The following is a 14,410-nucleotide window of genomic DNA, read 5'->3' on the forward strand; positions in this document are numbered from 1 at the left end:
ATGTGCATTTGTTATTCTGTTTGCACAAAGCGTATGAACCTATGTTGTGTTAATTCAATTAACTCATGTGATATTCTATGCATGATCAAACTAACAAAATTTAATTAAACGAACTGAAGAGTTCCATAAATTCAAAAATATGTGCACAGTTAAGTAACTATTGATTTTAGAGAGGAACAAATCTAGAACTGTACAAGTCACGACGAGACGCCGATGCATGATTGAGTGGTCGCATGTTGAGTGCCAATCACTACTCAAACGTGAAGCTTTAGTTCGAGCAGATAATAATATTTATTGGGAAGCTTTCGTTTATAATTAAAATCGAACGATTCCATCGATACACACAAACGGAATTAATCAATTAACTATTATTTTTAATAAATTTCTCACACAAGTATGTATAACCTTCTTTTCCATTTTTTTTCTATTTAATGGTATTATAATAATTAACGTTTAAAAATCATTCTCATTAATAAAAAAAAAATTCCGCAAAAGCAACTTTTGTAAATTATACACATTTCAAAAAAAAATGATTCAGAAAATACTGCTAAATTGTGATTTGATTAATTCAACGACTTGAAACTAAATTCAACGCAAATCATTAAATAATAAAATAGTCACCAGGAGCACCAGAAACACGAACATGATAAGTAATACACAAAGTGCTTTTCTGAGGCAGTCCACCGACGAATGTTCTTTGGCGTCACATGTCGATATCATTCGAACGATCGGCGACAAACCTTTTTAGAGATAAGATTATGGCGTTCAATAGTCAGCGCAGGCAATCTGCACGAAATCCTATTTAAAAACACGCAACGCTGGTTTTTAAAGCAGATCCTCAAGACACTCCCACACTCGACAAAGGTTTCCGTCTCGATGATAGTTTTTGCTCCTATTATAATATAGTGTCTAATGTGCTGTCCTTTAATCCGATTGTAATTGAATCTTTGAATGAATCCTTCTTATCTGTACTGTAAAATGGTTTTCGTTGTTACCATCACAACAAAAGAAATATTTGGATAAACGGCTTGCATAATAAAGAAAAAAAAATTAAAAACACAAACTGTTTATGGAAGAAAATATCATAATCGTGTAGTAAAATTTTTCTTAATGAACATTAATTTTCTCGACATTGTACAAATCGAGTTTCTTTCGAAAACTTCGGATGCTTGTAGCACATTCTGAACAAACAAAGAAACACATTACAAAGCTATAAACGACGCTACAAAGGCGCCGACGAATACCTACATGTTGAAACTGATCCATCATGTCTCCTTTTAAAATAACAAAAAAAAAAAAACTCATACGATACACATAACAGATGTTTTCGTAAAAAGCCAACGGCGACCCTATCGCCCCAAAAATATAAAAAGTTGACTGTAATTTCTATTAAAATAACAGTAATTTCGTTAATCGTCTTTTTCGTCGTAAGCGTCTAAATGCAAATTTAGTATTTTAATGTGGTCAAAGTTATGACAAATTGGAATCGACCTCGTGACACATTGTTAATTTTAGAAAACAACATCTAAATAATGAATTAGGCAGGTGGATCAACGATAAACAAAATTCAGTTATTATTACTAATATCAGTTAAAATTCAGCTATGAAAGAAAATCGTGTAATAATAAATCTTTACATGAAAAAATAAAGGAAATTGTTGTCAAATTTCAATAAACCACAGTTAAAATGACATTCACTATCATTTATGAAATCAATATATGAAATACGATCATTAATATCGTAAAGCAAACATAATATCGACCAATAAAGAGTCAGCATATCAACATGCAAAATTCCAATTAGATTCCAAACGTTATGATTGTGATAAAGCAGACTTTATTGGACTTCCTTATCTACGTAATTAGGAAAGAACTAAGCTGTTACCATTGGCGTTGATGGGAACATTCGAGTGTTACATTTGTGTTCTTTTGATAAGTTAATGTATGAGTTTGTTCACATGGTTGGTTTTATTGTTAACCATCTCTGTGCATATTAAAAGTCCATTAATAAAAAATATGATATTATGCCACTAAATTGTAAAACAATGATATTTCCTTAGCTTCTTGCGAGTCGGAAATAAGATTAAGATTAAAACGGTTTTATCTCGCGTTTTATATTTATTGATACCGATTTTTTGAATACTCTACAGTGTCACCAAATCATGGAAATATGTATATGTTAACGGAAATGTATGTAATCCGTCATTGTATACAATTCCTAGGAAATGTATGTAATTCCTAAAATCGCACGGAAATATGTGAAATAAATTATATTATACTTACACATTACACATTTCCTAGGAAATCTATACATTTCCTAAATAGCAATCGGAAATGTATAGATTTAAGATATTGGTAGGTACACGGGGACAGCGGGACGAGTCTTGCATTACGGTCAGTTGCCAACTTGCAATCCACTGGAACCGGCCAGGGATTTAAGAAGTGCCTTTGCAAGAAAAACTGTGCTACATCAAGATGTCTGTGTTTTAAAAATAAAGTATTATGTACTTCCAAATGCCATTCGAGCTTACCCTGCAAAAATAAATAGCTATATGGGCTGACAAAGTATTATTATAATATAAAGATTTACTTTTATACTTTGACATTTATAATTATTTAATTATCAGACTGATTACTTGCCAAATGAAAATTTTATTTTATAAAAATAAATACAATATTTTGTGATACGTTAAAAGTTAATAGATAGTTGATTTTAGAAGTTTTAATTAGAAAGATAATATGAATATATTATTATTATTTTACGGTATGACTGTTACCCGATTGTCTCAATAAGTGTTATATTAAAAAAATATTATTAACAACGTGTTTTATTACAGAAAACATTTACTTTATACATTTCCTAATACGATATTGGAATTGTATACAATTCCGAGGAATTTTATACATTTCCTAGGATATCTATGCATTAAATAGTTTTTCAAACAATATTTTATACATTTCCTAAATAGTATCGGAATTGTACACATTTCCTAGGATTTGTATACAATTCCTTGATTTCATACATTTCCGGTAACATATACATTTATTCTCGATACCAATAGCCGCGAAATAAAAACGTAAAATTAGGTATAGTAAAATTAATAAAGCAGACAGATATTATTAGTGATTAATAGCTAACAATACTGTCCATTACAAAGACAACAACATCATTTCTTCCATTAAATTTGTGGAAATTTAATAACGCTAAGACAGCAATAAACGGTAAGTGGCGTGGAGAGATTAAGGTAATGTGTGCAATCGTTAAGCGAAACATTCAAAAAATTATCTTCGTCAGAATCCCCATTTTGTACCCACCGCGATTCGTAGGTAGGGAATACAACATCAAATATTCAATTTTAAAACACTCGCTAAAAGCGAAACGTCATCGCCCATGCGAACGCAGCTGGGACTTTACGATTTAGAAATTTTAGTACAGATGGGACACGCACTTTGCCTCCAGGAAAGAAATAAGTAAAAATTGCCTTGCCGAAAGTGGAAAGTGAAAAAAGTTTACAGCACCTTAATAGTATCAATAAACATTTAAACGGTATGTTTGTGACGGTACACGAAATTATACGCATCCCTTGAAATTATGCTGTCAAGAACAAGAAAATAGCACGCAGAGTAGGAAAAATTTCATTAGCGCCAATCAAAATGACGAGGTCTAAAATGAAGCTCGCAAAGAGAGTCGTAATCACGGAGTTCAGTAGACACCCCCTCAACATGAGGTCTTATTAAAGGAATAATATTTACAAAACGAGACGCCTCAGAAATCCCCAAATTAAGATCTCGCCGAAACCCGGCCAACTTCCACAAAGTGGAATCATTAAATTAAAAATGTAAACTTTTCTCTTAGCAAGGTAATGGGCATCCCGATGTAGATAAATAGATGGAATAGCTGCAAAAAGGAGCATTTTCCTGTTCATTAAATTTTTCCTTCGCTTTTTTATTTCGACCCCTGGTGCTAATTTTGTTGGAATTCACGCCCCTCAGCTCCACCCGCCGGGACTCAATCACAGAAATTTTATATCCGGAATTAAATAAGTAGCCGACAGTATTAAGAACCAAATTTTAATATGAGCTTATTTCAAACAGGCCTTTTTAATCAAAGTTCGCGTTACTTACATGATTATTTTAGAACGAAAAAGACGTCCATGTTAAGAATATTCCTATTAATCAAAAGACATAATATTTCCATCAGCAACGAATTACTGCGAAGGGTGGTTTGTGTTAATAATTCAATTGTCTATAAGATTGAGCAGTAGATATTACGTTGTAGGAAACGTCAGCTAGGTCGGTGGCAAACGCAATTATATCTACTAATATGCCGTCTGCAACCGCCACCCGTCTATCGTACTGCTTCAAGCGATGCTACCCTTTAACCACTTAGTGGATCTCTTCAAACTTAGTTATTATTTTCTTGCGCTTCTTCAATTTTAACAATTTGTTCGAAATATTTTTTTATCCACGACTGTAAGAAATCGATCTAATATCAGTTGTATCTTCTTTACAAAGTCATCGCATTCCCTTAAATCAAGATATTGATTGGTGCAAATAAGGAAATCGAATTATTCAATGTCCGCCCTTCATTTGTTTCTCGCTCCCCCACGCCGCCAGAGATGAAGAAATTCTTTCTGAGTTTTCGATTACTTGTCCAATTAATTTTATAGATTCATTTATCTTCGACGTTTTGAAGTATGTTTCTGTCTTTCGAATAATATGTTTATCTCATATTGATGTTATCCAAAGCCCCGAGTTTTGCTGAGATTGTTTTGACGAAACAAAAAGAGACGGGCCCGTATCCCGTTGTCTCGGTTTACGCACTCATGGATGACGCGTGACCACCCACTCACACCGGCCGGGGCAGGGTTGCAGAGTGTTACGTAACATGAGCACTTGGGTATTGTGATGAGAGGGAAAGTTTACGTTCCGTTTCTCATCACGCCTCTGCGCGCATCTGGGTGAGTGCGGTTAGTGACCAGATCAACGTACCGACCATTCATGACATAATTGGCGATCGGGTTCATTAGTCATAACATTTTCACGCCGTTTGCTTAATCAATTATTTTAACAAAATGGCGTCCAATGTAGCAATTATGTAATGAAATAGAAAAATTACCAAAACGGTTTCAAGTGAGCTTTATCCTTTTCTGCAATCTTTGATTATTGGACTACAGATTTAATTACGGATTGGTTTAAACTATAAACTTATACGTGTAATTAAATAATTCATATCTAGTAAATAGTATAAAAACTAAAACTTTCAATTAATAAATCCTTAAAGCAAATACAAAGTATGTACTTTAAAATTTTAAACGTGCTCACCAACCAACTAAACTATTATAGATATGTTTTGTGGTTATTAGATTTTGAACTTTATTAATCGAGTTATTAATTTATTTTCCGAAAATTAAATCCTCAAGTTGAGATTCTTATACACATTACGAAGACAAATTTTATATAGATGTTATAATTTTATTGAAGAATTATTCTAATAGAATCTTTGTTTTTAGGCAATAGGTTTCAAGAGGTAATTTCATAGTTGGTAATAGATTAAAACAATGAGTGGTCAGACAAGGTGCTAAGAGGAATACGTATTGTTCAAATCAGTGTGAGCGTGGGGGCGATGACGGGGCGGTAAGATCAAAGCAGATCGACATTAAGATGTGACTACACTTACGAATAATCATAGAGTCTAATTTTCAAAATCCTATCGTATTGCTTTAGTAATTGATTAATATAGAAAAATCAATTTATTTCACTATTTCATTTCTCATAATAAATTCCTTAATTACAAAAGGTAATTTGATATGTAAAATATTTTTTGCGGGTTTGTTTGTTCGTGTTTACTGAGATCCAATGAAAAAAATAGTTAAAAGAATTATTACTAGAACTTTAAGGGAGATTTCTGAATACTGTGTGGCTACTTAAAATATAATTCGATTCTTTAAGATCTTATTATTGCTCGAATTATAACAAATGTAATTGTCAAATGTTATATTACTTGTTTATTAAAACAAAATTTCCAAAATAGGTGTAATGTAACATTAGGAATATGTGAAAATGCCCTTACAGCAACAAAGGAACATGCTCGTCAAACGTCCGCCACAGACGAACACCTCAATATTGCCCTAAGCAGGCGCTATCTTCAAAACGATCGACATTAACATATTTTTCAGTCACGATAAGACTAAATACTTTTTGGCTTAGATGTTTTAGTTCCAAAATTTCAATTGGGATTTACTGGTGGTAGGACCTCTTGTGAGTCCGCACGGGTAGGTACCACCACCCTGCCTATTTCTGCCGTGAAGCAGTAATGCGTTTCGGTTTGAAGGGTGGGGCAGCCGTTGTAACTATACTTGAGACCTTAGAACTTATATCTCAAGGTGGGTGGCGCATTTACGTCGTAGATGTCTATGGGCTCCAGTAACCACTTAACATCAGGTGGGCTGTGAGCTCGTCCACAAATCGCAGCAATAAAAATAAATAAATAAAACAATTGCATTAAAGTAGTAGGGTATGCTACGTTATCTCTCAGACCGAAAAACATAAACAAATAGGAAAGAAACTAACCCGAAAAAATAATTAGTCAAAATGTAATCTGCGATCTCTAGAACATGCGCGACAACCCTGAACGACAAAATAAATAATTGTTATTTGAAATACGAAAAAATATATATCGAATTCCGAGTTCGGAAATCGCCTAGGAAAAAACGAGTTCATTGATCGACCACGTCGTTTACAAGGTCTATATTTAGTCATTACATCAACCCGAAACATAAATTGGTCACCGGCGACAACTAATCTATTCCTATAAAATTTTATGAAAACAAATTTACCAGTTTGGTGTACAAAATATTACAGTACAATAAGTCGAATCCTCGATTGTCGAACGAACATTAACATTAGCCCTTTTCGAAATCATTTCCATTCCGTTTTCCGAAGTGAAAATTGCCCACCGACGGTCAAAGGGTTAACAATTTAGTGTTTATTTGGATTCCACCTTTGTTAGTTTAAAAGGCGTTAGAATGTAAACGGATCCTTTGTTGTGATTGTCGTTTGTTTTGCTAAAGGCCTTTCGTGTTTGTTTGAGTAGACGTCCAGATCACTTCTCTATTTTGGCATGCAACAATGGTTCTGTACGTTTTTGGTTCCTGGACGCATTGATTATTTTCTTTGATTATATAGTACTAGCGACCCGCCCTCGCTTCGCTTCGGAAACTGTAATTTATAATTGATTTCTCCACTATTTAATGGATGTTATTATACATATAAACCATCCTCTTCAATCACCCTATCTATTAAAAAAAACCGCATCAAAATCCGTTGTGTAGTTTTAAAGATTTAAGCATACATAGGGATATAGGGACAGAGAAAGCGACTTTGTTTTATACTATGTAGTGATTGTCGTGCATATAAAACCCAAAATATTAGACCTAATAGATACTTAACACCAATATGTTTCTTCTTTTTTATATCCACTTTTTAAATTCTAGTTTCACTTGACTGAACCTAAGATTAGAACGTCGTTAGTCTTCCTTTGTAAAAAAAACCTCCGGAGTGAGGTAGCTTCGAAGATGTCGATAAAATTAATAGTCATTCCGATAGGAATTCCTATTATTATCTTAATACTCAAATAAAGAGGATTACGGCTCAAATGTCATCTACGGTTGTATTCAATATTCATAAATTCTTTACGATTTGACGTGACGCTTCGTTTTATTGTAATAATTAATTTTAAGAGCCTACGTCGGCAGACAGTCAACGGATCTACTTCGCCAAGAGAATGAACGTTATTCATAATAAAATATACTACTAACAGACGCGGAAAGTCAACGATCTTGTCAAAAAGGTACAAATGACACCACCACGCCAAAATCGCTACCTTACTCGGGCCATAATTATTTATTTTGTTTTTTGACTGGTGGTAGGACCTCTTGTGAGTCCGCACGACTAGGTACCACCGCCCTGCCTATTTCTGCCGTGAAGCAGTAATGCGTTTCGGTTTGAAGGGTGGGGCAGCCGTTGTAACTATACTGAGACCTTAGAACTTATATCTCAAGGTGGGTGGCGCATTTACGTTTTAGATGTCTATGGGCTCCAGTAACCACTTAACACCAGGTAGGCTGTGAGCTCGTCCATCCATCTAAGCAATAAAAAAAATAAAAAATAAAAGTTACGTAGGTAACTAATATTCTGATTATATCCTTAATTTGATACTTTTAGCATAGAGATTAAAATAAGTCTAATAAGTAATAATGAATGTCGGTCATTCGTTACAGGAGTGCCGTATGATTTGACACAAAACTTTACGAGATTTAACAAGGCATTTGAATGATCAAACAAACAGTTGAACGAAACACAGTGGTCTGTTGTGTTCCATTGTAGGTACCGCAGCGTGGTACCGTACCTCATTGAGATCTCTCCGTGGGGAGCCTACGGTAGCCCAACAGTCTCTTTTTGTACGGCCAACGTTTTATCAAACATGTTAATGGCCGGCATTATGGCGCCAACAAAAGAAGCGTGCTAACGCAGGCGTTAAATCCTTTACGATTTGATGGCGATGATCACGCGTTTGTCATTGCTTCGGTTTTAAGACTTGTTATCGGTCATGCGGAAATATAATGTGCTCGTAGTGGCGGCTGTTCCGTTTGTTTGTATGTGAGATGCATCGATCGCATTACATTGTTACGATGTGATTTTCAACATTTCGAGTTTTTATGATTTTATTTTTATATTAACCAATGCTTGCATTTCATTCCGATAACTTCTAAAATGAATTATTGTTCTAAATTTAATTTTAATCATTATTAGAATCTCTATATACTTACCAGAAAATTCTACGGCCGACTTAATTATACAAAAGGTCACATACACACTCATGCTTCGAAAACTAAACATAAGCTACGAACGCATTCATTAAAATACTACACGGGTATTATTACTATGTAAATTTATCTGTGATTTGTCATAAAATAACGACTTATCCATAGGGCGTAACCTGGAAACAAAACAACATCTAACATTTCACCCACGTTTTTTTTGTTCAATAACATTTAGAAACAGTAAATATTCACACCACTGAGACAATATGCAATCGAATATTTGAATACTTAATAATTTACCAATCAAGCACTTAACAAAAATTACGCTCAAATTCCAATTACAAATGAAATGGAACCTACCTTATGGGATGAATATATAACGTAAATAAACAAGAAATTAAAACACACCAATAAGCAATTTTTTTGGTAAAAAATAATACTGTAAGTATCCTGCGTTGCGGGTGTAAGGTGTTGTCTTCCAGGCTACCCCTTGGTCAGAGCGGCCGAGCCCGAACCTTTCTGAATGAAACCGAACCGCGTTGCGACCGACATAGACACATACCTGTCTGGCGCTTTCATTGACAGGCACCTGAAATGAAGAAAAAAATCGATCCAATTCGTTGAATAATTATTAAATCAGAAAAAATTCGAAAAACGGACAATAACACAGATAAATTTACATGCAATGCATACTTTACTCGTCGTTAAATTATTTCAGAACGCATACCTTAAGAAATACCTACGTATTATTAGCTGGAAGTCGTTTTGACAAAATGTAAACAGAATTATGTTATAACGCTACAACAAAAACGAATGTCTGCATTTAAAAATTAAACACAAACAAACTAAAACTAATGTAGAAAAAATAATAATGTAGCAAAAAAAACAAAAATAACACACCGGGGTGTAATAGGACAGTTGGTAAAATACGGGGTAACACTGAACCGCTTGACTTCTCTTATATTGTGCTCTTGCACGCGATATCTGCCCATGTTTCTAATAGCAATGCACCTCGCGCTTCCCTACTACAAATATCTACGTTCCAAACTATTGCAAGAGCACCATCATCAAGGCATCAATAAATGAAATTAGTAAGCCATAATTCAAATAACTTAAAATGGCCAATAAAACAGTATTAAATGAATCATTCTAATACAGACGGACCCCTCCCGATGGACGAATTTATTAAATTATTACCGGACGACATCACGCAAACGAAATCGTAAAATTAAAGGAAATCAATCCCGTTAAATTGAATCCAATCCCCTTAATATCATTACTTCATAATCAAAATCGATACAGACAAGCATTCTGTGCGTCCGCAAAAATGACCAATAGTTGAAACAATTTATTATTCCAAATGAACTTGTAATACGGAATATATTATTACTATATTGTTGTACGATGTTTTGTTTAATTTTAAAAGAACAATGGCTTCCATTAATCGTTTTTATTGTATTGTTTTTATTTTAATCACTTAATTAGTAATAGCGAAGTGATGTTCTCATTAACAATAAAAATCATAAAACCGCCATATTGCAAAATAATCAACTAATAAAAAAGGAACGCGATGTGAATATGTGATGTGGAGTAGCGGTTCATTCAAACAATACAATACATTTCACTTCGCGTGTGAACGATGAACATCAGCCGATGACTATCGTTTTGTGCTATTTTGACATAAATATCGTTCTCTTAGATATTGTAATCAACGGCACTTACAACGCGGCATACACGCAATAAAACCTAGAGTCAGCTACTCGAAAAAACCAATCTATCAATATTAGAACACAAAAAAAAATGCAAGTCAGTTAATAATCCCGAAACGGCAATCGACAATGGAAATAAAGTTACAGTCACTTTTTTAATAATAGCAACACAGTTTTTTTTCTTTATTCTTGCCACCCTAGGTTCGTTTGACATTTGAACTGACTGAGGAGTTGGTCGTGATGATTGATCGCTTCGATCCACTAAATGAGTGCAATTACGCGTTTATTTTTCCTTCTATTCAACATTTGTTACTGTTAAATTAACTTATATGCGCTTTCAAATTATTTGGTACATTATCTTTCGTTGCATTCTATTTCTATTGATTGAAAACAAAAGAGTCTTACACATCCTACAAACCTTAGAGAATCAATCGCCTTAACCAAACTAAATTTGCTGTCAATATATTAATCAAACTATTATGTCATTCGAAATGCCGTCTAATTTGAAGTTAATAAAATAAACCTTAACTCTCTATTTTAAAGCTTACAACACATTAACTAATATCGAGAAACCCAAATATCTTCAAGATGCCCGGTAAAATATTTAAAGCCTTCAATCGTTCATGATAAAGCTGATAATCAAATGGTCATTTGGTTAAGTAGGTAGAATATGAACGACGATTTACGATTTATCATGAAACTAAGTACGTATAGGCACCAACCATAACGAATCACTAGTGAATAAATTGACCACAAATATTTAGGTATGTATCGATCGGTATCTGCGTTTAAAAGAACTTTAAGATAGCGTTGAATACACTTATTTAAGGCTGGTTAAACTATTAGTAAGGATTAGTGGTGTTCATGTAAAACTAGAATCATTTAAAACTTGCCTATAGGAATTCATAAACCGTGTTACACATTATGTAAAGTAGTACACTTTAGATTTTTTTGCCAAGAAGAATTCATAGATTGTGTTACGTATTAAGTAAAGAACACTTTAGATTTTTTTATATTATGAGATAGGTAATTCGGGCTTACTGGGCGAAAACAGATATCTGAGGTAAGCTTTCCTTAAAGTTATACATATACATAGTGCTTTTTTCGTAAGCTTTTAATTTACTTTTTCCTGTGCACAATTAGGCATAAATGCATATTTAAAGTAATCTGTGAATTTCTAAAGCAAGTTACAATGTGCATTTTTCTCTCAGGAGTTAATAAAACAAAATAAGAGCCCAGAGGAGATGAATTACATTTGACAGGTAGAATTAGATTGATACGTTCTAGGCCAAACATTCAATTGACAGTGACGTGTCGGGATGTGGGGGTCTAGCCTGTCTGACGGATATTCCTAAAGTGATAACCATACAGTCCTCATTATGTCCGCATGCAACTAGATGTTTTGTGAGAAAATTTTCGGTTACGGAAGCTTTAAAAATTGAATTGAAAATTTAATTAATCTTATTTATTTATTGCTTAGATGGGTGGACGAACTCACAGCCCACCTTGTGTTAAGTGGTTACTGGAGCCCATAGACATCTACAACGTAAATGCGCCACCCACCTTGAGATATAAGTTCTAAGATCTCAGTATAATTACAACGGTTGCGCCACCCTTCAAACCGAAACGCATTACTGCTTCACGGCAGAAATAGACAGGGTGGTGGTACCTACCCGCGCGGACTCACAAGAGGTCCTACCACCAGTAAATATGAAAATATGTTGTCAAAGAGGTACTACGATCTATGGGTAAGTTTTCCATATTTAGAAATGTAAATTTTCTTCTACAATCCGATAGAGCGCGGTATTCCAATTTCTAACTGTTACAGGTTGGTTCTATTTAACGTCCGCGGCGAACCCGAATACTACCTATCATATCGAATTTTTAAATTTACCAGTGGAATCCTATCACGGTCAGCTCTGACTATTACTAATTAATTGAATAAAAAACATCGATTTCTTGGAACTATTCGCGCACTACCTATCGTACACAGAGCAGAACCTTCCATGGAGTACCAGTAACATCTGTACCAAGTTTCATCACGATCGAATGATGACGATGAAGCGATATCAAACGTAAAACAACATAAAAGTTAAACAACGTGTCTATTGCTGGCGAAGGTTTTAACCTAGTCCTGATTACTAATTAGTTTAGGAATCCTTAACTATGCTGTAAGGTGTAAGTGTTTTGTAAGTTGTATGATAGATTTATTTCGCAAGACTGAGATTATTTTAACCTACCATAAAAAACCAGCTATCGACCGATGCACTCCTCATTCTGGCTTAAATCTCCTGACGGTTCAAATATAGTATAGTAGCACTGTGAAACAATAATGTCTAAAGTAAAGTAAATTAATAAATCTTAAATTCGTCATTTCAATTTTCATGAACCGTTTCCAGCACTACTTAGCCGAAATACATCAAGGCTGTTTGTAGCGCAGACATTTTTTCACTGTTTCAAACCGGCAAGATATTGTTACGGAGATCTCGAGGGTCAAAAATCCATTGGGTTGGGCCTACGATACGAACCTTGCCGAAGAAAATTAAATGTTTGATACTGACATGACTTAATGCTGCATCGCCGACATCTGAGATGTAAGCTGACAATTTTTATAGAAAGTCTCGCATCCTACCTCATCGACGTACTTGGGACTGGCCTGGTTCCTCAAGACTTTTAAGACTCTCTATCTCTTTCAAAGAAGAAGCTTGACCGGAACATTCTGTTACTCTGTATATCACGAGGCTGGGTCTACCGTGGGTCTACCGGGGTTTACCCCGTGGTTCAGGAGTCAGACAATATTCCTAATAAAGTGACATTTAACCGCCCGCCATCACGATATATGACGGTGGTATACGCTCACGCAACCCACATCTAGGACGGACTCTCCCCAAAAATCTTACTTTCTTAGTAGCCTGCGTGTAGATACCGCGTTTCGTGAAAATGTAGAAGTGTAGAATCAGAACAATCTAGATCTTGATACACGGCTATATCAGTAACATCAGCTCGTTGAGTTTCTCAGCGGGTCGCCAATCCGTTGGTAAATCGGACAATTGTATCTTCCTGCTCTCGACTGAGTCTTCGAGATCGCCCACCCGTCCTAGTGATGCTGGAAAGGCCTACGGATAAACAGTATCGCCTTCATATATATAATTTTATTTTATTTTATTCCACTTATAAGCGGACGAGCATACGGCCCTTCCAATGGTGAGTGGTTCATATCAAACAAACCGTCACATTTTGCCATGACCACTGTTATAGCGATGTCATACATACTATTTCAAAACAAGCGAGGACACCCCATTTTCCATGTATGTATGTATAAAAATGCTAGAAAAACCAGATCTGAAAATAACTTTATTTCAACTATTAAATATATGTAACCATAGCAAATTTACTAATGTTTGTATATTTTTAAAAAAATATCCTAAAAATACTTTTTCATAACGTAACTTCTAAATTACCATCGTCTTCCATCCGAACCCCGATGCGAAGGGACCAACAATTTCATTGCTCTCAATTAAAACGCAGAAATAATTATTAGGAAACATCCACCCTACTTGTAAATCAATTTAATAAAGTAAATACGAGCACTTGTCCCTCTTAGGAGAGCTAGCCTTCTTATCATATTTAAAGGAATTAACATTATTTGAAACGAAATTGAAATTTATATTACGAACGTTTCTAATTGTATCTGCAAACAAGAATGAATACCTCGTCTCTATAAAATTAATGCCCTCAGGGGAATACTTCCACACAGCATGGTGTTTGTTCTGTACTCTAGCGATCAATGAATTAGCAAATAATATATTATCCTTTCTTACCTTTAAATCGCACAGTAATCAAACAATGAAGATCACTCATGAAGTGTTTCAGTGCC

General features: G+C 34.6%; 1 protein-coding gene and 1 long non-coding RNA gene across 13 annotated transcripts in view; one reads left to right on the top strand and one right to left on the bottom strand.

Annotated features, from left to right (window-relative positions):
- The window catches only part of LOC149501776 (uncharacterized), a 423,933-nt gene that overhangs the window by 223,044 nt on the left and 186,479 nt on the right, over positions 1 to 14,410 (top strand). The window lies entirely within an intron of this gene.
- dac (dachshund family transcription factor) overlaps positions 1 to 14,410 on the bottom strand; it is a 174,941-nt gene that overhangs the window by 128,420 nt on the left and 32,111 nt on the right. For 7 of the 12 annotated variants that reach the window (XM_028178631.2, XM_089731881.1, XM_089731880.1 and 4 more), the window contains exon 2: positions 9,387 to 9,413. The exons of the other annotated variants lie outside the window; for them this stretch is intronic. In XM_028178631.2, the coding sequence (XP_028034432.2) occupies positions 9,387 to 9,413 (27 nt within the window). The remainder of the gene's footprint in view (positions 1 to 9,386; positions 9,414 to 14,410) is intronic. 12 annotated transcript variants of the gene reach the window in all.

Source organism: Bombyx mandarina, chromosome 12 (assembly GCF_030267445.1).
Source record: "Bombyx mandarina strain Sakado chromosome 12, ASM3026744v2".
Lineage (NCBI taxonomy): Eukaryota > Metazoa > Arthropoda > Insecta > Lepidoptera > Bombycidae > Bombyx > Bombyx mandarina.